At 41.9% G+C, this 23,966-nt stretch overlaps 2 protein-coding genes across 3 annotated transcripts; both read right to left on the bottom strand.

Moving 5' to 3' along the window:
• Positions 1-84: 84 nt before the first annotated feature.
• LOC310931366 (receptor tyrosine-protein kinase erbB-3-like) lies at positions 85-16,900 on the bottom strand (the record flags this gene model as incomplete). The annotated part of the gene is made up of 28 exons (XM_083894495.1): positions 16,763-16,900; positions 13,335-13,489; positions 13,058-13,244; positions 11,271-11,396; positions 11,101-11,163; positions 10,098-10,216; positions 9,346-9,487; positions 9,103-9,216; positions 8,891-9,008; positions 8,706-8,779; positions 8,358-8,448; positions 7,238-7,440; positions 6,806-6,938; positions 6,611-6,704; positions 5,259-5,416; positions 5,063-5,119; positions 4,342-4,483; positions 4,120-4,239; positions 3,913-4,011; positions 3,594-3,779; positions 3,352-3,507; positions 3,148-3,223; positions 2,871-3,017; positions 2,693-2,790; positions 1,865-2,038; positions 1,697-1,768; positions 1,102-1,393; positions 85-962 (listed from the first exon to the last, which is right to left on the bottom strand). Exons 1-28 carry the CDS (start codon positions 16,839-16,841, stop codon positions 85-87), a joined length of 4,353 nt encoding a protein of 1,450 aa, XP_083750621.1. The 5' UTR covers positions 16,842-16,900.
• Positions 16,901-22,060: 5,160 nt separating this feature from the next.
• On the bottom strand, positions 22,061-23,764 carry arf3a (ADP-ribosylation factor 3a; the record flags this gene model as incomplete). Of its 2 annotated transcripts, XM_083895057.1 has the most annotated exons (4): positions 22,061-22,222; positions 22,317-22,441; positions 23,411-23,521; positions 23,617-23,764. In XM_083895057.1, the coding sequence occupies 4 exons, from the start codon at positions 23,762-23,764 to the stop codon at positions 22,061-22,063; spliced, it is 546 nt and encodes a 181-aa protein (XP_083751183.1). The 2 variants fall into 2 exon arrangements, with proteins under 2 accessions (XP_083751183.1, XP_083751184.1); XM_083895058.1 differs by lacking the exon at positions 23,411-23,521.
• Between the last annotated feature and the right edge of the window lie 202 nt (positions 23,765-23,966).

Here is a 23,966-nt window from a genome sequence, read left to right as displayed (position 1 = left end):
AAAAGCCTGTAGGACATTTAAATATTACAAATCTATGCAGATTTATGACCGGAGCCAAAGTTATGTCTGTCCCACTCCACATTATTAGGTGCGTACAGCATCTGGCTTGAGGAACAGTCTGCTGTGCCAGTAGTCCGGGTTGTCAAATGATGTGTTGCTGCCAGGTTCCCCCATGCCTGCACACACCTTGATGTATCCCCTGATCCCCACACACTTGCCCCCGCCCACCTCATCAGAAACAGAAACAGCTCTTCCCTTCACTGGAACATTCTGGTAGTCTGCCTGATTCCACTCACTGGGCACCATTCCAATTCTGGTCATCTCCTCATACTCCTCCACCATCTCTTCCCCAGATGTGAGCACAGCTGGCGTGGGCATGACCAGGCCACTCAGATTCTCTGGATGTGTGGGTTGCTTATTAGTGTTTCGGTGGCACCTCTCCTCTTCATCCTGGTGCTCTTTTTCCAGCATATCCACGGTTTGCTCTGTTTCCTGTGTCTCTGCTGCAATTTTTGCAGATATTTGTCTCTCCCACGCCGAATCCTCTCCTTCTGAGGAGTCAGTGCGCCTGATGTCCATGTATTCATACCTGCCCATCCCGTGTACCGCCTCTTCTTGGTCTTCCTCAGCGTGCTCAGGTTGCTGATTTTTCTCCCTGGAGTCTTTTTGCTCCTCACAATCTTCATCCTCTCGTTTGCTCTTGGCGGTTAAGGTTGATGTTGTCTCCACGTCTGCTGTGGTTTGGACGGGTAAGGAAACGGTGAAGGTTGGAGAGGGTAAAGGTGAGGTCCTACTGAAAAGGGCCACAGAAGTGGCAACTGTGTGAGATAAGAAACTGCTGCCTGAGCCAGGAGGAGACTCTTTGCTCATGATTTCATATTCCTGGGAAGGATTTTTCACCACCAGAGCCAGATTAGGCTTCAGTCTTGGGTTTCTTCGGCCAGAATGAGAGACTCGAGATACTGTGAATAGTGAAAAAAATTAATAGAAGAGAATCTTTGATTACATATTGTTGCAATAATAATAATAATATACAGTTTGTTCAAAATGCAGTACAACAAGACGTGCTTGAAAGACCTCACTGTAGCACTGATCATTTACCTCTCTCTGGAGAGACAGGAGACACGGGCAGGACATAGCCGTCACGGTCCACCTCATCCTCTTCCTCTGCTTTCCACGCCTTGTATGAGGACGGGGTCGACGCTGTCGAAAGTTTCCTGTGTCGGCCGATGGCCGTACGAGGGTTACCTCTCTCCGAGCCAAATCTGCCCCTGTAAAGACTCGCACTCTGCAGAACCTCCTCATGCCATTCCGCCTCTCTGCCACTCCCCCTGACCTCTGACCTGTCAGGCAGCGTCCGCACCGAGCTCAGCCGAGATCTCTGGAACCACAGCTGAGACATGCAAGCAAATACTTAGACTGATGCAGCAGCTCAGAGAAATCAATCATTCTTATTAGCAAAATAACAAAAACCAGCTGGACGTGAATAACTCATTTTATTGGCTCTCGCTTCCTGAGATAATACTGGCAACATTGTGTGTTAATACTTATTTTCATATTCTTATTGGCAAAGTGTCGTGACTGTTGTGATTAAAGTTAGGCTGTGGAACATCAGCATTAGCTGAATTGTGCAATACAAGCACCAGGAAACATTAGTGCAGGTGTGAATGTGGATGAATATGTGAACGTGCCACACCTGGCGGATGCTGTCAAGAGGACTTGGGGTCATTGGCAGGTATCCAATAGGTCCAGACTGAGAGGTGCCGCTCTTCAAATCAGAGGAGAAAAAAAAGATTAATGAGCTAATTTTTTCATTGACGATGGCCCTCAAACAGTCAACGACATACAAAGAATAATTTATTACCCGGTAAGAATTAATACGAGAACGGGACAGACTCCAAGACGGAGAGTGTTGAAGGGGAGGAGTCGTCAAACCGTCCTCCAATCCGGCTTCATCTGGGTCTTCTAAATCTGCATCCAGAAGTCCTCGCTCGGATCCTCTTCGATTGGTTTCTTCTGAGGCTGCTTCTCCTTCCAGCTGCAGAACAAAATGGTAGACTTAACGTCTCAGAAGTTTAAAGACAACTCGTCACCCTACATTTATTCATTTAATGCACTTTAGTACAATTTAAAAAAAAAGAAATAATAATTATTAGGAGTATTTTGATTAAAGTTTGACTTTTGGTCAAAGAGACACACACATTTAAACTATTTGTCTATTTATTTACTGATTAATTGAGAAAACAAGGCAATCAGAGATGGCAGGCTTCACCCCATCCACGCAACAAGCATCTGGCGGCCTCTGCTGGTCATAATGGCAAGTGCAAGTGTGGAAGCACAGACAGCTCTTATTTCCCTGGTTATAATCTCACATTTTGGCACTGAACAATTTGATTCCAATATGAATATAATATGATCAAATCAAAATATGGCCAAGTGCAATATCCAAATAAAAGGAGCTGCACATTTCTGTACAATGGTTGGACACATGACAGCTGACAAACATCCTTTTACCACTGGTGTTGAAATGCAAAAAATGATCGTTCCTGAAATTTAACTGAGACGATTCAAATTGTGTGTTTGTTGTTGTTTTTTTTGTAACGAAGCCTCCCGTGAACTGGAAAATGAATTTCAGTAAAAAACCATGACAATAAAGTTTCGTATCGTAATAATAACGTCGGGTATACGTCACCTTGATAACGAGGTATCTTGGTGGATCTCTTGCCATGCGAGTAAAATCACTGACCAGCTCTTTGAAAGTTGGTCTTATGTTTTCATCAATCATCCAACCTAAAGAGAGAAAAAAAATTATCCAGATCACATTTACGCTTCCGTGTGCGCGTTATTGTGCGGTGCTTTATCAATCTCACATTTAACCATGACCATGTAGACATCTATGGTGCAGATGTGTGGCTGTGAAAGGCGCTCGCCCTTCTCCAGCAGACTTGGCACTTCCTGAGGATGCACGGACGCATACGGCTCTGCTCCAAACGACATCATCTCCCACACCGTCACCCCTGTCCGGGAAGACAGATGACACATTTTTAAATCCACCCTGCCAAAATTCACAGACGGCATCCATTTAGAGGAGCGTTTATTCATCAGTGGATAGTTTATAGTGCTCCACAAGGCCCTGCAGCCACTTACCATAACTCCAAACATCACTTTGATGAGTGTATCTGCGAAACAAGATACTTTCGAGTGCCATCCATTTTATAGGAGTCTGTATGAAGAAGACAAATCACAGACACACGTCACTGTCTGACTTTATTACTGGGAGAGACATTGAAAACCACTAACTGTGACTGAACATTTCCCAGGTGCGTCTCAAAATGAGTGAGTCTAACCAACCTTGGTGTCAGTGTAGACATATTTCTTGTCGTCAGGATAAAGGAGGTCAGCCACGCCGTAGTCAGAGATCTGGACCTGGTAATCATTCTTCAGCAGGATGTTACGGGCCGCCAGGTTCCTGTGGACGACGCAGTGCTCCTCCAGGTAGTACATACCCTAAGACAGAAACATTATGTACTTTAAATATAATCTGACATCTTATTCATAATAGATGTTTTTTTTTAGTCCATAACTACACTCACTTTAGCGATCTGCACACACCAGTTGAGCAGGCGCTGGGGGCCCAGGCTGTTCTTGTGATGCCTGATGTGCTCCAGTAAGGAACCCTGCAAAATGATCTGTGTCACCAGTTGCAGACTGGGACCTGGACAGATGCCCAGCAGCCTCACGATGTAAGGATGGTCCAGGCTGCCCATGGACAGCATGTGCTGCACAGAGAAGATGGCAAAACATCAATGGACTGATTGTGATACTTGAATTGTATATTTTTTTTATATGCAAAAACAAGTTTCTCATCATAGTCTGACACCGTGTGTAAAGTTAAGAGTTTATGATGCTCACATCAGTGATTTCAGTGAAGGTCTGTCGACCTGAGCTATCCTGGATGGTCTTGATGGCCACAGGGATCTTCACAGTCTCTCCCTCTGGAGTCCAGAATCCCTTAAACATACATTAAATGTGCAGCTGCGGTCATACCGCTTCTCTTCATTTACCACACAAACTTGTGCATAAGTGTTTGAAAAATGACAAAAAGAGTTGAAATAATACCTTGTGCACTGTTCCAAAAACTCCCGAGCCTAGAGCTTTGAGTTTCTTCAGCTCTGAGGGCCTCAAAATGCGAGCGTGAACCTTGGTGCCTTTCTCTCCAGGACCCAGCGGCTCAAAGCTCTGCCAAAAAAAACCCAATCCCAACAGTTATTTCCACATGACTCTATTCCTTCTCTCCGTGTACCTGTCAAGTCAAACGCAGCATGGTGTCAAGAATCTCACCTCTCCACTCTCCAGGTATCTCCGCATGGCTCTCTTGCGGCGGATTGCCAGGCCTCGGTGGTACAGCACTCCCAGGAAGAACAACGCCAGGCAGAAAATCAAGCCGGCCGGAACACCCAGAGCTATACCTGTGATCTGACCGCTGCAGACAGGAGCAGGGAGAAGGTCAGAAACAACTGGACTCAAAACAGAACTGATATCTATACTGTCGGGGTTGCGCATTCAGCTGACCTACAGGTTCAAACCTACAGGTGATTGTGTTTTCTGTTTTGTGATTATGTTTTACATTTGTTATTTTAAAAGGCCCAACTCAGGACGGCCACTGGGAATCAACAATAGCTATTGCTATAGCTAATCCTGTGACACATTACATGTCATAGTTACTGTGTTGTTCCCAATGTAATTATAATCTTTCCCTGTTAAATTAACTCTAAAATAATATTTTAAGAAAACACCTCTCACCCTCACATCACTGTCCGCTCCCACAAAGACACTCACCCAGCAACAGCTCTGAAACTCTCCCTCACTTATATATATGCTTATATCTTGCTGTTTTTTTGTTTGTTTTGTCTGTGCCATGTAAAGTGTCTTGGAGTACACTTTGTGGGGCAAAAAAACCTGAAAGGCACACTAACTGGTTGCACTTAAATGAGAAACATGAACAGGATAGTAGTGTAGTGCTTTATTTTAATTTTTTTTACCAGCAGGGGGCAACACTCACCTGCTAACCGACAGTCTGCTTGTCCGTAAACAGTCATTCAATCCTGGGCCTGAACATCTGAAACAGATGAACAGTTCATTGTTGTCAACATCCATCGAGCCATAACTGCATGACATGGATGAAACACACACACACGCAGACACACACACACACACACACACACACACACACACACACACATATCTGTCCTCCTCACCCCTGTGTGCAGTTGTGGTGACATGATTCACAGTGACCGTCCCTGGTGGGATATTTGAAGATTAGTCCCTTCTGTCCATCATTCACACCAGTGGGACAGGAGGACATGCAGTAAGGACCATCTCGAAGGTTGGCGCATTGCACGCACTCATCTGCACCCTAAGAAATCAAGAGAGGAAGAAAAAAACATCTTTGTGCTGTTCACTCATTGTACACACAGTTAAAATGTTACTTACAAACAGGTTGTGTATAACGGGAGCAACCACTAAAGGCTCAGTCTTTACAAATACATGTGCATGCACCTTGGTTCAACATTTGGTGCCAATGGGAGAATTTAAAAAGAACATTTCTCATGCAAAGAGGAAGCCAACATCAGTTACATACATCATCAGACGAGTCCATGTTTCAGCTTGTTATTGGGAAAAATGGACATTGGATTCTACTGTGATGGTGTGGGATGGAGTTGGTGATCTGCTTATATGTGAAGGTCACATTGATGCTGTGGCTTATAATGGAATTTGGGGAACATATTTCAGTAAAAAAAAAATATATATTATTAGGTGTATATGATACCTCAAAAATATAAAGGAGAATGCGATAATCATAGAGTACTGAGCTGCTCAAGTCATGTAAACCGCGAGAATGGACAAACATTCTAACAAAACTCCAACAATTCAATGGCCAAACAATACATTTGTGAAACTAAGAGAAATGGATATGAGTCATGTTGTAAACTTTCCTCTGTACACTCAGAAATAAGGGTTCCAAAAGGGTCTTTTTACAAGGGCTGAGGTTCTAACCTGGAACCATTTGCTTCTGCAAAACCCTTTCCTGAAGAAAGGGTTTTTCAAGGGTTCTTAGTAACACCAATGGTTCCAGTAAGAACCATTTTGATCCACAGAACCCTTTAAAACCCCTTTCCTGAATAAAGGGTTTTAAAAGGGATCTTGGTAGGAACCTCCAGAAAGGTTCCAGGTGGAACCAAAAAGGGTTCTCCTATGACGACAAGCTGAAGAACCTTATATGGTTCTACTTAGCACTTAACACACAGGGAGAACATGCAAACTCCACACAGAAAGGCCAAAATCGAAGAAAACTGACAATTTTCTTGCTGTGAGGCAACAGTGCGAGCCACGTTCTCCACCGTGTGGCCCACTTGATCTGATTATCAAATGAACTTTCTTTAAGAATCTAACTCTATTTTTTTCACTCATTTTGGGCAAACAACTCATGTCTGTGCAGTGTCTATATGATCAAACATACACACTCTACTGTATGACGTGAGTAATTATCCACAGAGTTCATATGAAGGCCTTAGATAACACTGTATTTATTACAAAAGAAGGTTATTACCGGTCCTGTGCAGCTCACTTTCCCATGCTGAGGTTTACACTCTGGATGACAGGCAACACATTCCCCATCGGGCCCTGCAAATTCCCTTGGAGCTCTATACGGGCACAATATTCAACAATATACAGTTAGACAAGAGGAACACATTCAGCGCAGAAATATGAAGAATCAAAAGAATGTCAGCTCCCATCTACAGACCTGGTGTGAAAATGACAGCTGTCCACACACGTGTCATTTCGGCTGTAGTTCCTACAGGAGAGACACTGGTCGGGCCCCGGGCCCCAGCAGCCTGAGTCTGAGCACAGTGGGTCGCACACATAGCCTTCTGCGACTGCAACACACCACAGTGTGAGAACACAGACAGAATGTGCCGCCTGCAGCAGCGGTCAAACAATAGCTCTCACATTTCACTCACTAATTCAAGTGCGAGACACAAGAAGACAACGAGGAAGTTAATTTTACCACAACATTATATGATATAGAGAAAGTTTTGATTTTCATGACGTACATGGATAACAAAAAAAAAAAAAAGTTTGATCAGTTTCAAGGTTTCCAAATCATAACAAATTCAACATTTCACTTGGAAATAGAAGAGTTTTTTATTCCTGCCAGACTCTGAGTTCGCCTCACCACATTGTGCCAGCGGCCTGTTGTTGTTAAGGTTGTTGACTCGAACTCTGCGTCCTCCGAACAGCTGTGTCCAGTTTACAGTGTGGTGGTAACAGAGGTTGGCGTTCTGACTGATGTACACGCTGCCATCACTGATCTCCCGGAGGGAGCGCAGACCCAGTGAGGTCAGAGTGGGGATATGCATCACCATCAGAGAAAAACGTCTGTGGTTCAAGGGAAGGAGGACACAGACGAAAACAGCAAAAAAAAAAACAGGGCAGAAAAAAAAGAGAAAAAGAAAGAACGTTCACGCCAGAACAAAAAAGATGTGAAACAAATGTCAAAATAATAATAACTCTCATCTGTTTCTGTGGATTATGTATTTATTTTAAAGTCAAGTGGAGTGCTGCACAAACACACACAGGTTCGCACAGCGACCCATTTGAGGACCCATAGGCAGTAATAATCAGTTAATCCCTAAACCTAATCTTAAATAAACCATAATTCAAATCTTAAACAGTTCCTCAGAAATGATGTTCTGCATCATTAGGACTATGATTTGGTCCTGACAAGGTCAGTGATTATGGCAGAAAAATACCTGAAGAGGTGACAAATACAAACACACACACACACACACAATCCCTACATCTTCACAGCGAGACACAAATAGACTCGAGGCTCCATCATGAGGTGTGAACATGGAGCGTGAAAAACTGTGCCAAGAGACAGGAGGCCGTGTAATACAGTCATTTCATTTTTGTTTGTTTGTTTTATCTGGTAAATTTCCTGTATTTCATTGAATTTATGAATTTTAAAGATGCAGTACGCGACATTCACCAGGGCTTTATGACGCGTGCTGTACTACTTATGTGTATATACATATATATATACAGTATGTGTGTATACGTGCGTGTCTTCGCAAAGCTTTAAAATAAGCCTTTTATATGTAATTATTATTATTATGGGCTTGCTTTATAGAGGCTGCCATCTTTATTGCCTTTATATGCCACCACATTTCTACGACAGCCTGAACAGATTGTATTTTAGTATCTGAAGTGGGAACTTACTATACATACACCCATATAAATGCAAAAATATCATATTCAATCATTTACAAACGTGCAGTGTCAGCAGTACTTACTTGTAGAGCGACCTCCCTTTAATTGTAGTGAGACTCGAAAAAACGGACAGGTCAGTCAGCTCGTTGGGCCACGACTGGATGTTTAAAATATCTGAAAACGAAAGAGTAACACGATGAAAACATAGCATACACAGTAACAAACAAACTTTTCAAAGTCTACAGTGGATCACTGAATGGATTAATGCATGCAGGACTTGTTTTTCTTATTTATAATCTGTGCGTAAATAATGTAACTGCATCTTTTAAGGTCTGACATTACAGTGAAATGAACTAAAATATAAATAAATTGCATCTTAACCCTACAGTGATGCATAGAACATGATTTATTGTTAATCAACATCAACAAACCTGTTATTTCTCTGACTGTGCGGAACACTTCCAGCTTTTTGACATCCAAAGGAGGGATGTTTTTAAAGTCATCTCTATGAAGAAAGATGGAAATATTCCTTTTAACTTGGTTTCAGGTTGATGGAATCAGATAAAACATACACACAAAAAAAAGTGACTTATTCTATAAAAGCCCAAACAATTACCCAAGAATCCCTGTGACCAGGAAGTGCAGACTGCCCTGGATCTTGGTGCAGTTGACGAAGCTGTCAATGTTGCTGGCGTCCACCGTCTCTCTGTTCTCAGCACCTGTTCCCTCACACACTGCAGGGGTGACACGACAACTCGATTGTCTCTGATGGACGACAAATGATCTCAGAGGAAGTTGTGAGTGTTGTGTATTCAGTACGTGTTTGACCTTTGGGGCAGAGTCCACTGCAGAGCTCGCACTGCTTCTGGCCTTCTCTCTCCACCTCCATCCTGTCTGGAGGGCAAACGCTCACGCAGGAGCTACCGTCCACCAAAAAATGGGCTGCGAGGGTAAAAGAAAACAAACACTGGAGATGAACTTCAGACGGAGAGAGGAAACATGTCAGCCTCCACTTTTGCACTTTTTGTGAAGTATTTTTTTTTCGAGCAAACACATGGTGTCTATACTCACTGGGACACTGAGAGACGCAGATGGAGCCGTACTGATATTTTGCGTTAGGATTCGTCTCCATTTGAAACGTCTGTTTGTTGTAGATGAGAGTCTGGGGACACTGAGGCACACAGGCTCCAGAGTCGTTGAAATGACGGCATGCCTGTGCAAACACACACAGATGCAGGCTGTTAAACTACTGGGGTAGTGCCTAAAGTCTGCCAGACCGCTACTATCAATGATCGGCGGCTAGGATGACTACTTATGGCTTCCAGAGGATGCATCTCAGAGATTTGGGTGATCGGCTGATATTTTACGGTTTCAATTTAGAGCTACCCATGATTATGAAGCCCTCAACCGTTCACAAGCTTTGGCAAACAACAAACACCAGAAGACGAAAATAACCCCATGTCTCAGAGAGAATAGTTTCGATTTCGATGCTGCTGGTGAGACTTTGAGTATCGTAGTGAGCAAGCATCAAGTGTCTGCAAGGGGATTTCCACATGACACTAATGTGCAATATTAGTGTAACGAATACAAACAGCTGCCTGGAAGACGAGGGAAAAAAAAAAATCCAGTTTGTGGTTTGTAATTGATAAAATATGGGTGAAAATCCATCCACCAGTTTAAAAATATGTGCCTTACAAAGGAGTCAAACGTGATTGGAAACAGAATTGGAATTAAAAAAGCAAGTGACAAAGCCGTTTGGAATGAAACCCTTCTTGAAATTAGACTTGGCTGCAAAGGCAAGAGGTGAAGACAAGAGCACTCACAAAGCAGTCCACGTCTCGAGGTCCTTTACATCCTGCTGCACACTCTATGTGACAGCAGTCTCTGGGGCTGGTCCCAAAACAGCGGCCGTTACACTGTGGAGCGCACACCGTCTTAGTCACTGAGACACACAAACGACAAACGAAGGGAAGGAATCAAAGAGGTCAACAACAGTCTTTAAACAACCTTAAAGGGATACTCGAGTAAAAGTACAAGTATCATAGTAGTAGTACTGTACTGTACTTAAGTATCAAAAGTAATGTTCTGATATAAAATGTGCTTAAGTTTTAAAAGTAAATGTATTAAAGCCATGGTAGATCAGTGGTAAGGTGAGTTGTCTTTCAACTGGAAGGTTGTGGGTTCAATTCCTGGCTCTGCTAGTCTATATGTATCCTTGAGCAAGACACTTAACCCCATGTTGAAGTGTGTGAATGGATGACTGGCAAAACTGTAGTGTAAAGCAGCTCCTCAAGAGTAGAAAAGCTCTACCATTACACTCTTGGAAATAAGGGTCCTTCTACAAGGGCTGAGGTTCTACCTGGAACCATTTCCCGAAGAAAGGGTTTTTCAAGGGTTCTTGGTAACACTAATGGATCCAGTAAGAACCATTTTGATCCGGAGAACCCTTTAAAACCCCTTTCCTGAATAAAGCGTTTTAAAAGGGTTCTTGGTGGAACCCTCCAAAAGGGTTCCAAGCAGAACCTTTTTAAGGGTTCTCCTATGAGGACAAGCCGAAGAACCTTATATGGTTCTACTTAGCACTTTTATTTCCAAGAGTGTACCAACTCTTCTTCTGATTTTATTTGGTAGAAACGAGTAACAAAGACAGTTAGAGGAAATGTGTAAGAGTAAAGTAAAATGTAAGTAAAAGTTCCTAGAAATTAAAAGATAGATAAAATTACTATTTAAGCACAGTAACAAAGTATTTGTACTTCGTTACATTACAAGACTCAGTGAAGAACTGAGCGAACCAAGTAGAATGATACAGAACAATCGAGCACTCACGGATCTGACACTGGTCCCCATTCGGCCCCCAGCAGTAATCTCCGCAGGATTTGTGGCAGGGGCCTAAGAGAGAGAAAAAGAGGAATAGACAGAAAGGAAAAAGAGTAACTACAAGAGACAATTTTGAAGGTGACTTGTTATAAATAATATAACTTTAGTACGACGAGGACCTCTCTCGCCGTTGAACCGGATGTCGATGTGAGCGCTGCTGTCCCTGATGATGTCCTGCCAGAAGATCCAGGGGCCGTAGCTCAGGTACTTGTTGTTGATAATCTGAACTCCTCCCTCCAGAATCTCTGTGAAGAAATAAGGCAAAGCACACATCACATTAACGCTTCTACAAGCCTGCAAGATATGCAGGTGTATGAAAAGTTGCAATAAGTAGATATAAGTAAATGAGTTATTCATAGATATATATATATATATATTGATTATTTTGGCGTTTTTCCACTACATAGTACCGTCTCGCCTCACCTTGGCTCAACTCTACACAGTTTGGTTGGTTTTCCATTAGATTATACAGTAGTTCCTCCTCAACGTGGGCGGAGTCATCACTGCACGGCTGCATGAGACTGCCGTGACTTCATTTTACACATTCTACACAAGCAAACTAGTGACTTGTAAAGCAGTTGTTGTACTGAATCATTAGAATCAGTTAATTATAAAACACAGACACTCCGTCTGACACAATCGCTGAACTGAAATACAGCGGCGGTGTTTCTGATGCCGCTCACTGAGTCACTGCTCACGATTGCTAAAATAAACCAGACTCCTTTGTTAAGTGATGAGATTTTAGACATTTCCTTGCTAAATGTTGGAGATTAACCCACGTTTTTTCAAGTCTTTTTTAACTCATCTACAATTTGGCTCACCCGAGCCGATACTAAAATAAAGTACCAGGTACTATTGCTAATGGAAAAGCAAAATAACCGTGCCGTAACTTTCCACTAACTTTCGCTTCAAAACCTAAAATGCAAGCATGTCTGCTTCCATGAAGCAAGGGCCTTCCATACAGCACACGTGAAAGGCTAATTCTAAGGCCACGGAAATAATTTCTATTTTAAAGCACTTATACATTTACACAAACATGCATGGATAATATATTCCGTTTCCCTTTATATACACTATCACCTTTTTCAAATTGTGAATATTTTACATTTGATGCCAAAACTGCACTATTCTCCAACAGCATATCACGTGTAAACATGTCTATGTTACAGCGTCGACACCTTTGTTCTCTGGCTTTCGCCTCATGTTTTTACGGTGGCCCTGAGGTGCAAAACACATCACAAATCAAAAACACAAACGCAAATCAAAAACACAAACGCAAATCAAAAACACAAACGCAAATCAAAAAACACAAACGCAAATCAAAAACACAAAAACATTAACTCCAAACGGAAACACAAATCACACAACACAAACACAAAAGCAGAAAACAAGAAAACATTAACTCACAACGCAAACACAAAAGCAGAAAACACGAAAACATTAACTCACAACGCAATCACAAAAGCAGGGCCACCGTATGTTTTGTTCCCCAGGGACCACAGATAATAACTCTGTTTAATAACTTTTTGTACAATGTGTCGTCCAAAACTTATTCCTTCTACAGATTTTCCCATCTTTGTTGCCCGAGAACAATTTATTGTAACCTGTAATTTCAAACTAGGTCAATCATTTAAAAGTATAAAAGTTATAATGGCCGGAATATGTTTTATTAATACTATTATTATTATTATTATTATAATAATACTGTACAATTACACTGTAATCTAATCAGTAATAACATTTCATTTATCTTTTTTTTTTTTTACTTTTCTAAGAAGCTGCAGCTCACTGGGATACGTTTAATCCCACAGACCCTGTTGAACATTGTAGTTTTCATGTTCTGGAGCTTGCATGTGTATTACAGTGGTATAATATTATCCTGTTTCCGCTTTTTTAAAATCTTCACCTGTCAGATTCCCGAGCCCGAGCTGCCTCAGGCCGTTGGAGCCGTCTTTGGGGTAGTTGAAGAAGACAGAGAGGGCAAAGCGTCTTTCATAGAGACTGTTTCCTCTGATGATCCGCAGCTGCCCCAAAGGAATCTCCTGAAAGTGGTTCATGACAATGAGGACGTAGCCGGTCACCTCGCGGATAGTCTGGATTGGAAGAAGATCGTTATCATGAAATAAAAGCAAACCAAAGCGAGCTTCAATACCTTGTACAGTCAAAGGAAGAAGGGTGTTTACTTTGAGGAAGGAGAAATCCCAGTTACTCTCAATCTGAGTGATCTCCAGGTTTCCCATGATAATCTCACAGCCGTCGTAGCGCTCCTTAATCAGGTTATACTGATTCTCCTGAGAGCCAGTGGAGCTCATTCCGTTCTGTGTACCAGGACAAACCACTAACACACACACAGAGAGGACAGACACCTGTTATATTAACACAAGTCTGTGATAAAAACAGCATTCAAATGACCGCACAATGTCATTTTTATCAGAGGGATGGCAACACAGCTGGACCACTCATGCTTCATGATGGCTTCAGGGCAACTTTGCTGACTTTTTCTTCTTTGCTTAACCTGAAGTTATGAAGTTAGTTAGAACAACAGCAACAAACTCGTTCATGTGCTCACTGATATTGTGACTGTGGAAAGAAAAACTATGATGAATGTTTGAATTAACAACGAGACCCTCCCTTATTTGGATTGTTAAGAAGTTAGCCCTCTTGCCTTTGCACTAGGAAGACCCAGGTTCACGATTCGGCTGGAACAAGGTTCTTTCTGCATGGAGTTTGCATGTTCTGGGTTCTCCGGCTTCCTCCCACAGTCCAAAAACATACAGATTTTCCCAACCCTGGTCCTCAGGGTCCTTAGATGTCGCCCTGCTCCAACTCACCTGATTCAAACGGTAATCTCGTCATCAAGCTCTGCAGAAGCCTGATAACAAGCTGTTCATCTGAATCAGGTGTGTTGGAGCAGGGGCGACATGTGAAACATGCAGGGCAGTGTTCCCTAAGGACCAGGGTTGGGAAACACTGAATTAAACACTTTAAATCAAGGGTCTCAAACTTGCGGCACGTGGGCCACATGTGGCCCTCCAGTTGATTACCTCATACCATGTTATCATTTGTATCTATTTCTGCATGTTTTTGTAAGGCAAAAATTCATTTTACATCATAAATACATTTTCAGTTATATATTGTTCCATGTGAAATCAAAAATATTGTTATTGCAAAATGTTTGACATTGTACATTTGGGAAACTGACCACACTCATTGCTCAGTGGCCCCCGGGTCATTTGAGTTTGAGACCCCAGCTCTAAATTGACCGTAGGTGTGAGTGTGAGTGTAAAAATGGTTGTTTGTCTCTATGTGGTCCTGTGATGGACTGGTGACCTGTCCACCACCTTTAGTCCTATGCCAGCTGGGATTGGCACCAGCGACCCTCATGTGGAGGATAAATCAGGATGGGTCAGAACACGTCTACCTTCTCTATGATTATAGGAGCCAGTATTGAGTCAATTTAGTTTAGCAGTTAGTTGAAGTAGATAAAGGGTACCATGGACCCTTTGATACCTTTGACAGCTATCTAGAGGGACAGGTAGATATGTACTCATTTTTGCGTTGGTGGACGTGTCCGTTAGAAGCTGTGCTAGGTTTGGTGTAAAAAGGTTTTTTGACCGTTTTGTTACTGTTAAATCTATAGATCGTCGTTCACAACCTGGAACATCAAGGGAATATTTCATATGTGTTGTTGATCCGAGAGAAGCTTGGATACATGTGGATGGAAAGGTAACCTGGATGTGCGGTAAATGGAAGTAAATGTGCAAACCCTTCACATGACTCTTCCTTTCATTGGTGATTGAGGATTTGAAACAGTAACCTACAAGTCAAGCTCTTATATGGAAGCTGCCTACAGCTAATGACTTTGGGTGGTTTTGGAATGAAGTGTTTTCTACGTGTCTAACACATTGACTTTAAACACAGAACTAAAATAAAAAATATGCAAATATGCATTTGCAAAGCCTCAACATGGTCAATCTGGAGGCTGGAGTTTTAGGTTTTAGGTGACGTCATGAGCAGTTACCACTTGGTTTTAGTCCAAATGACAGACTTGAATTTGAACTAACAGCGCTGACACACACACACATACACATTCAAACTGTATTATGTATATTTTAATGATGACATTAAACGATGGCTGGTGTACTCTGCTACTATCCCAGTGCTGAACAAATGAAGAATGTCAGTGAGATAAGGTTGCATTGTCTCTCTGGTATTAACGTCTTTGGTGAGTCTTCCTGCTGTGTGTGTGTGTGTGTGTGTGTGCTGATGCTGCTGTGTTGGCTGCAGAAGTTTGATGTGAAGCAGAGTAAAATAATCAGGCCGAAACACGGCTACATGTAGCAGCACAAGGCCTGGGGCTGACGGAGAACCGGACAGAGGTCAAGGGAACAGGGCTTCTCACAGACAAAGTGGCTCATTGTGATTAAGTTATAAATGTGGTCAGTGTGTCCTCTCCCAGGGAGTGAAGAGCGCTGCAGTGACAGACAGTGATTCTGTGTGCGTGTGTGTGTGTGTGTCTGATGGCTCTGTGCTGCTGAGATCATACCAACAGACAATGGGACATGTGTGAGATGGACTCTGGAGCAGAGGGACGGGAAACATCGTGGACGGAGAGGAGACGTGAACGCGTATACTCTCACACTGACCAACAGATACTAGCAGTGCTGTCCCTTTATGTGCAACAAAACCTGCAGCTGTAAACACAAACGCGTCTTCAGTCCCGAATATGTGGACGCATGTAAACCCAGAATGTTTCAGCGGGGGGGTCGATTAGCTCTTATTAGACTTATCAGTAGCATAAACCACATCATTATTGATGTATAAATAGCTGTAAAAGATTTAAAACACACATGGTTGCACAAAGCATTTGCACAGGTACATCTTTTAACACTAATAAGCAGCGTATTGTACCTGTTATAACTGTCATTTGTATTCATAAATACATGTTTACTGTGATGATCCTTGTAATCAATATCTGTGTTATTGTTAGACTCTTATGCTTAGAATGCTCGATCATTTGCAGTAATGTGTTTTCATTCTCTTTTTGAAAGGTTAATCAGGGACTTCTTATTAGCTCTGGCAAGACACCTTATATTTCAGCTACTCATAAGATACAGCTGCTTCTATGTAATAAAAATAATTTAAAAACATTCTCATTCTGATTAGTCTATAAAGTAGTTATGCAATATATTGCTGTATATAAGACCTTAGTTTAATCAATTCTTTTTTCCAGAATCGGTGTTTATCATCATCGTCATTTAATCATTTCTTTGTCATATAGAGCAAAGAAACCAGAGCATATTCACATTTAAGAAGCCGAAAAGTCAGAGATCTTGATTTAATTCTTTTTAAAAAAACATCTCAAACCGATTCATCGATAAATATAGTTATACCTTATACATCAAAATAGTTATACGACGACTTCAGTAATAGTTTCAGCCCTATATTTAAAAGAAAAAGAGAAACAGGTGTGATCTGTAACTCAGGAAACAAGAGCTGAGGGTGAACAGGTTCTGTTCTATTCTATTCTGTTCTATTCTATTCTATTCTACAGTATACATTCATACCAGAGAGAAGATGACGTGCCGCACAGACTGTGAAATCATCTTACCTTCATGGGTTTGGGTCAATGCTGTCTGCAGCCTCCACCACATCGTCAGACACAGCAAAACCACTCTCCACTGCTTCATGTTGACGACCTGTCTGTTTGTTTACGGAGATGTTCTCATATCATCCAGCACTGAGTGGTCCTCCTCTGAACAGCTGAAGTGCATCAAAATAAACAAAAAGGAGACATATATATGTATATATATAGACAAAACTAAAAAAGATTCAATGTCCTGTCTCTGAAAGATGAGAGACAGAGAGAGAGAGAGGGAAAAATGATCAAATGACGTGACGTCAAAGTGAAGGAGAAAGCCCCAAGTGTAAAAGTGAAAAGGGCGAACAAGTGGCAGTTTATTTTGATGTTGGGTTTCTCCTCCCAGAGAGGAGCATGTGATTGGACAGGGGCCCAAATTATTCACCAATCAGAGGCAGGTCCGTCTTTTTACGGGTTTCAGCCTTACAAGACAATGCTCTTCAACTATAATGTGACATATTCATAATAATAATGATAATAATAATTATAATGATGGTGTGGTTTTTTTAATTTGTACCAACAGACAAACTCGATGAAACATTTTCATGAATGAAGCCTGTGTTATATTTGTGTTCCAAACCTGTTGCACGTGCAGCAGTGTGAACAACATGCATGTGTGTGTTGTGTGTGTTTTTATGTGCAGTTATTTGGGTTTAATGCTGTCAGCTGCAGTGTGTGTGTGTGTGTGTGTGGAAGCAGCACTGCAGCTCGCACTGATGTGAGTGGCCGCACTGTTTCCCCCTGTAAAGAGCAGTATTGTCCACGCTGCCCTGTCAACTGGTTAATCACCTCTTTGATGCGCATGTAGCAGCCTGCCACAAGGGCCGCATTGTCAGGCGGTCAAGTGACTTCTGAACCCCGACACAAGAAAATGCTTAATTTGAGGGAAAAATGGGCTCTGAGCAGTGGAGCAGCATCCTGGACACGAAGCTGCATGTGAGCAAAAGAGCAGACGACTCACTCGTGGGTGGATGGACATGTGTTACTGTAAATATGATGTTTGGATGAGAGTGAGACACATGGACAGTTTGTCTTATGCACAAATCAAAGTAACATATTATTATATGTATCTGATGTAGTCATTAACAACATTAACAACAACATTATAGATGTGGAAAATACAAAAAAAAAAATACATTACATTTTACATTTTAATCATAATGTGATTCACCTACAAATGAATGGTTCATTATTGCTTCTGATAACTGTCCACTGTCCTCCATCAGCAGTCCTCTGTCCAGCAGGAGGAGACAGAGTCTGAGTGATGGTGATTTGCTGACAGAGACGCTGCAGGGCCTGTACAAAAAAGAAAGAAAAAAAAGTGGACCCCAAGCCACAGTCTGCACTGTCACGTCTTCTTTCAGTTCATTTTAATAAAAAAAATAAAAACATTTTTTATTATCGTTTGAATGGTGATTGTGCGTTCAGGTGCAGTGTGTAGTCTGTAAATAAGACAATCGGGTGCCAAGTAGCGACAACTTTGGAGAATTCAATCAACTAAAAAATGTCTAATTAAAATATCATGCAAATGAAACTACACCCGATATCAAACAAATGTTTGCTGACCTGTCACCAGGTCAAAAACACAACAACAACGTGACTTTTACAGAGGCTTGATGGTTTTGTGGTTCTCTAAAGCATTTGACACTTTGATAGCGCCACCATGGTGCTGGCCTCATTGTCAGCACTGGTGGCCCTGTCCCCTCTGAGACGAGCAGTGGGGGTGACTGATGTGGCCTTTTGCAGTTGCCACTCCGCTCCGAGATTGATGAAGTTGCTGTGGGGCTGCTGCCAGTGTGTCTGTGCCCTGGGCGAAGGCGTCCCGGTTACGGGTGGGAATCCTAACTATGGCATCCTTCCTGGGGCTGCTATTGTGGCCGGCCTGCAGGGGGCCCTGGGGGCTGGTGGCCCCGGGAGCAGCTCTGACCCACATACTGCTGTCACACCCCTGGAGACACAGCAGCACTCTGCCCATTATGGACCTGTGATTGGCTCAGATAAAATGACTCTCTGTGAAGTGCAGCTATTCGAGAGGGAAACTACCTGATTGTGCCAAACTTCTCTCGATGACAGCAGCTAAAGGCCAAAAGAGAAAAGCGACATCCATTTAGATTGTTTCCTTCTACTGTATTTGAATTTTTCCCTGCCCATGTCCACCAAGACATACTGTATAACTATGTTGGTGAGTTAAAATTAATAATTTACACCAGCCACCACTGAAAAAAGATTGTCGGGATTGTATTACATCTACCAACAAATGTGTCTGAGAGCTGCATAACTTAAAACCTTAACAACGTATTTGAATGGAGGAGTATTTATGGCACAAGGAAGAATAAACATTTTTTATTAGACCTTTATTTTACCAAGGAAGTCCCTTAAAATTAAAGCATGTCCCTTTTTTGAGGGTGAATGTCTTGGAAAATAGGGGTGGGAATCACAGGGTACCTCATGATACGCAGAGGTGGAAAGTAATGAATTACATTTACTAAAATTAGTTATTTTTACTTTTACTTAAGTATGTTTGTTTTGGAAGTACTGTACTTCTCTACGAGTAAAAAACATGTTGGCCTAAATTAATAGAAAATAATTAACCGGAAACTTTGGCAGTGAATGATGAGGACAGGTGAACTGGTGCTAATTAAGTTGTGAGTGAGAAAGTTGAAGCATTTGTGACCTTTGACCCGTTTTGTTTACATCATTTTATTTTGACAGCACTTGTAAAGGTTTGCCTTTAATTAAAAACAATTACTGCGAGATTTGTGTCCCCTTGTTTTTTATGCACGACACAATAAAAAAACCTTGTTAAAATAGTAACTAAGCAACTTTTACACAAGCTTCTTTTTTTTTACTTTAACTTGAGTACATTTTTAGACAAGTACTTTTACTTTAACTTAAGTAAAATATTATCTTATCAAAAGTGTAGAATATTTCAGCATTCTTTCCACCTCTGATTATATACAATACACGGTCTACGATACCAATAGTATTGCGATTCGGTGATAATCGATATATTGCAAGACAATCATATAACGTCATGATATCTGTGTAAGTGATCACGCATATATATATATTTATGCATGATTTAGGAACTATGACAAAGGGATGAGGGAAAATAAAATAAAAACACAGATAAATGGCAACAATCTTTAGATGTACCATCTCCAGTGAGTCATAAATAAACTAATGTGTGTTAGTAGTCAATGATATTGGGGAAACAAAAACAATAAAGCAAAGCAAGTGGTTTTTTTTGTTTGTTTTTTTTATTGATTTTTCGCTGAAGTGCCAAAAATCTTCAAATAATTCAAGACCTTTTGCACCAGTTTGAGTTGTTTTGATATTAAATATTAAATACATTTTCAGCTGGAATGATGTGCAGTCTTGTTTTTCTTCACCCCCCCCCGAGTTAAAATCAGCCAATAGTCAATAGATACTTTGAATGTTGGACATTCCTACAAACAAAACCTGTTATCAAAGAGAAATGAACCACCAGCAATATAAGGCCACAAAAACAAGTTCCACACCAAACTAGTAATAGAGGGCACGTCACACACACACACACAAACTCACACACACACACATACACACAAGCTGCTGTCAGTTACACACATCTGCCAACACACTGAACCCAATATCTACAGGTGTATCAACAGTACTTTCATTTTTGACCGCAAATACCATGATATACTTCTTTTTTGTTGTTACATAAACATATATACATTTGCGCCGACATAGAAAAAGCATGCTTTTGCATATATTAGAAGGTTGTTCAGTAAACTTTACACGAAAACCCCATCACATTTATCAGTACAGCACTGTTCCAACCAGCAGCAGTTCATTTTTCGACTAACAAATATAGTCTGAGGAAACAGGCCATTATTATTCACTTTTATTACAGATCTTGTATTAACAGGTATTAACATGCCTTATGATGCAGTATAACTATCATCCTCTCGCCTATAGTCTTTAAATTGTGTGATTTATGAACACTCAAAGAGACAACTGCCCGATCTACTTAGCAAATTGAGAAAAAGATAAAAAAAACACCCGGCTTTTGTTTCAAAATAAATAAATAAACACCCCTTCCATAAACACAGGGAGCAAAAAAAGAATCAAGACATTACATTTTTGTACAGCAATAATGCATCGAGAAACACAGATAATGTCAGGGATGAATGGAAGTTCTTTCCACGGTTATTGTGTAGCTGCTTGCAAAAAATAAATTTAATATTCAAAAACCAAGTAAGCGCTGAAATATTGTTGATCACATGCTCTGCTCCGTCAGTCTGCCAATCACCCGCAGGCCAATAGCAGCATTTTTCTCCCCTAAGCCACAGAGCTGGCACAGTGAGCCTCTTCTGTCAATTGTATCAGTCCAGATATCACACGCAGCTGATGGCAGACTCACTCTTTTTAACTCTTCACCGAGCCCAGCGAGTCTACTTAGAACAAATGTTTATTTACAGCAGCTGCCTGCAAGCCCACGAGCCAGTAGTGGGGGGGGGTGTGGGGGGTTGACGGGTATTTCTCCATGCAAATTGGGAAGCGGTATGATACATTAATTAAGGAGGCTTTAGTTTTCACCAGCTGCCTTAGCAGTATACGCACGTTGCAATAAAGGGAGAGGAAAAATTACACCGCAAAAGTGTGAATAAATAAATAAATAAATAAATAAATAGATGTTAACAAATAATACAAAAAAACTGCAGTGTCAGCAGAAAAATAAAATAAATTAAAAAGCTCTGAAGTGCATGATTTGATGTCGTTAAAACATCTGAATGGACGGGAAATGATCATTCAATACTGTATTTCTCTTGTATGAGATTGATGTTTTAAGACAGTGTTCTGATAATAATAAATAATAACAATACTATTATGACAATCCTAAATATCAGAGGGATGGCCGCTGTGCTGCTGTAAGTCAAGATTCATCACATTCTTCCAAGCGAATTCAAATTCAAATGAGGTCAAAGGCAAAAAAAATGTTTGGGGGAAATACATGATGCCTTCACAGAGAGTTTGTTTTTACGTCCCAACATTAGCTTATATAATTTAAGTTGTTTACATCAACAACATTGGTTTCTAAATAATTATATAACAAATTATATAATGACAGGAAAGAGGAATATTTGTCGGGGGGACAAAGCCATTGAGACTCACCCCCTGTGAGCTTTTCAGCACTGTCTCTCCATGTAAACACAATGGATCCACTATAACCACTACCTGGAGTTGATACCCAGGCTCTTCCCCGCTCTACTGACCGCAACCCCCTCACTTTTTGTTCTTCAGCTGATTGGCCAGCCAGTCCAGGCCCTCGTACAGGCCGTCACCGCTGGTGGCACAGGTGGCCTGAATGTACCAGTAACGGTGGCGCAGGGAGTGCAGGCCCAGCTTGTCTGTGATCTCAGCCGCGTTCATGGCATTGGGGAGGTCCTGAACACACAAACACCTGTCAGTCACACTTGGATTTCAATTGGAGAGAGGAACACCGGTGATAAGCTGAGAGACAGTTATGCAAAGCCTATACCTGTTTGTTAGCAAAGACGAGGAGAACAGCGTCACGCAGCTCGTCCTCAGCCAGCATTCGCATCAGCTCCTCCCGAGCTTCATTCACTCGCTCACGGTCGTTGCTGTCAACCACAAAGATCAACCCTTTGGGGAAAGAAGAGAATCTTTTTTAAAACATGACTATGTCAGAACCAATTTCATGACACCTTTAACCTCCACAACACTAGGTGGCGAAGTGCACTTGTTTGTTATTGTTCGGCATTTTCTGGTTGACCTATTGTTTACAGACCAAAACAAGTGTCACTCTGAGACTTTCCTTGAATCCATGAACTTGAAAACTATTTCCTCCATAAAGCTCATAGCATTGTGTATTTCTTTTCCACCGAGTGGAACGGTTCAGTGTGGTATGTATTGTTATTATTATAAGTACCAAAAGAACCAGCCCCAACCGTTCTATTTTTCTGTACCCTTCTCTTAGGGTACCAGAGTAGTGGTACGGTACTGTACGTGTGGAGCTAGACCGACGACAGGTCAGCTGACTGGGTGACACAAAATTGTCACTCCCCGTGTTTCTTATACCTCTATTCTCATGCAAAACCGAACAGGAAAAAAACTGCTTGATGTTCTCCACTGTTGTCCTTATTGTTGTGTCGCGTTCTATGTCGTTTCATCGTCAACGCCATGCTACGTATCTCGCTGATGCAGCCGACGGGCACAGCCCAACAGCCACCTACCAAGTAAAGGTATTATTCTCACTCTAAACACAAGCCCGGCCGAACTACACCATGACGGAAACACGGCTTTGAGAAGAGAATGGCAACAGTTTGGGTCCGATTGTACATGTACATGCAAAAGCATTTTGACTCCCAACCGCATTACCTGGGATGTTAACATGGTTTTAGTCGGACTAACGCAATATTTTGATGTCATGTAAGCGTTTTAACTGTTCAGTTGGAGGCTGTATGCATATGACCTCATCTCAGGCATGAGTCAGATGTGCTCTCAGGTGCTGGGGGGGCGAGCGTGTGCAGCAGAGTCTGCCACAGGACTGGAGAGGCACGTTAACATGGCCGAGCAGTGCATCGTCACATTCATGGCTACTGGGGATCTCACCCTGGGTGTTCTGAAAGTAGTGCCTCCACAGGGGACGGATCTTGTCCTGACCACCCACGTCCCACACGGTGAAGCTGATGTTCTTGTACTCCACTGTCTCTACGTTGAAACCTGAATGAATAGAGATCATCTCAGAATTGGTTAAGTGGATAAAATCAGAGGCCGACGTTTGATCCCGGGCTATCAGCAGTGAACTCCTCACGCACCGATTGTGGGGATGGTGGTGACGATCTCCCCCAACTTCAGCTTGTAGAGGATGGTGGTTTTACCAGCTGCGTCCAGTCCTACCATGAGGATCCTCATCTCTTTCTTGCCTATCAGGCTCTTCATTAGATTCCCAAAGATATTCCCCATGATGAGTGGTGGCTCTCAGCCAGACTACAACAGATCTGTCAAGGTAAAAGCAAGGTAAAAGGTTTACTTCCCATACACAGCAACACAAAGCAGCAAGCACACAGTGAGACGCTGCTGCAGTCCTCACCATTACCACCTGATTGTGGCTTTAAACCACCTCAAAAGGAGCAGCCAGCGAAGGTAACTAGGAAACTAAACGCCA

The sequence above is a fragment of the Microchirus variegatus genome, assembly GCF_963457635.1.
Source record: "Microchirus variegatus genome assembly, chromosome: 9".
NCBI lineage: Eukaryota > Metazoa > Chordata > Actinopteri > Pleuronectiformes > Soleidae > Microchirus > Microchirus variegatus.
This window is presented reverse-complemented; position numbering and strand designations above follow the sequence as displayed.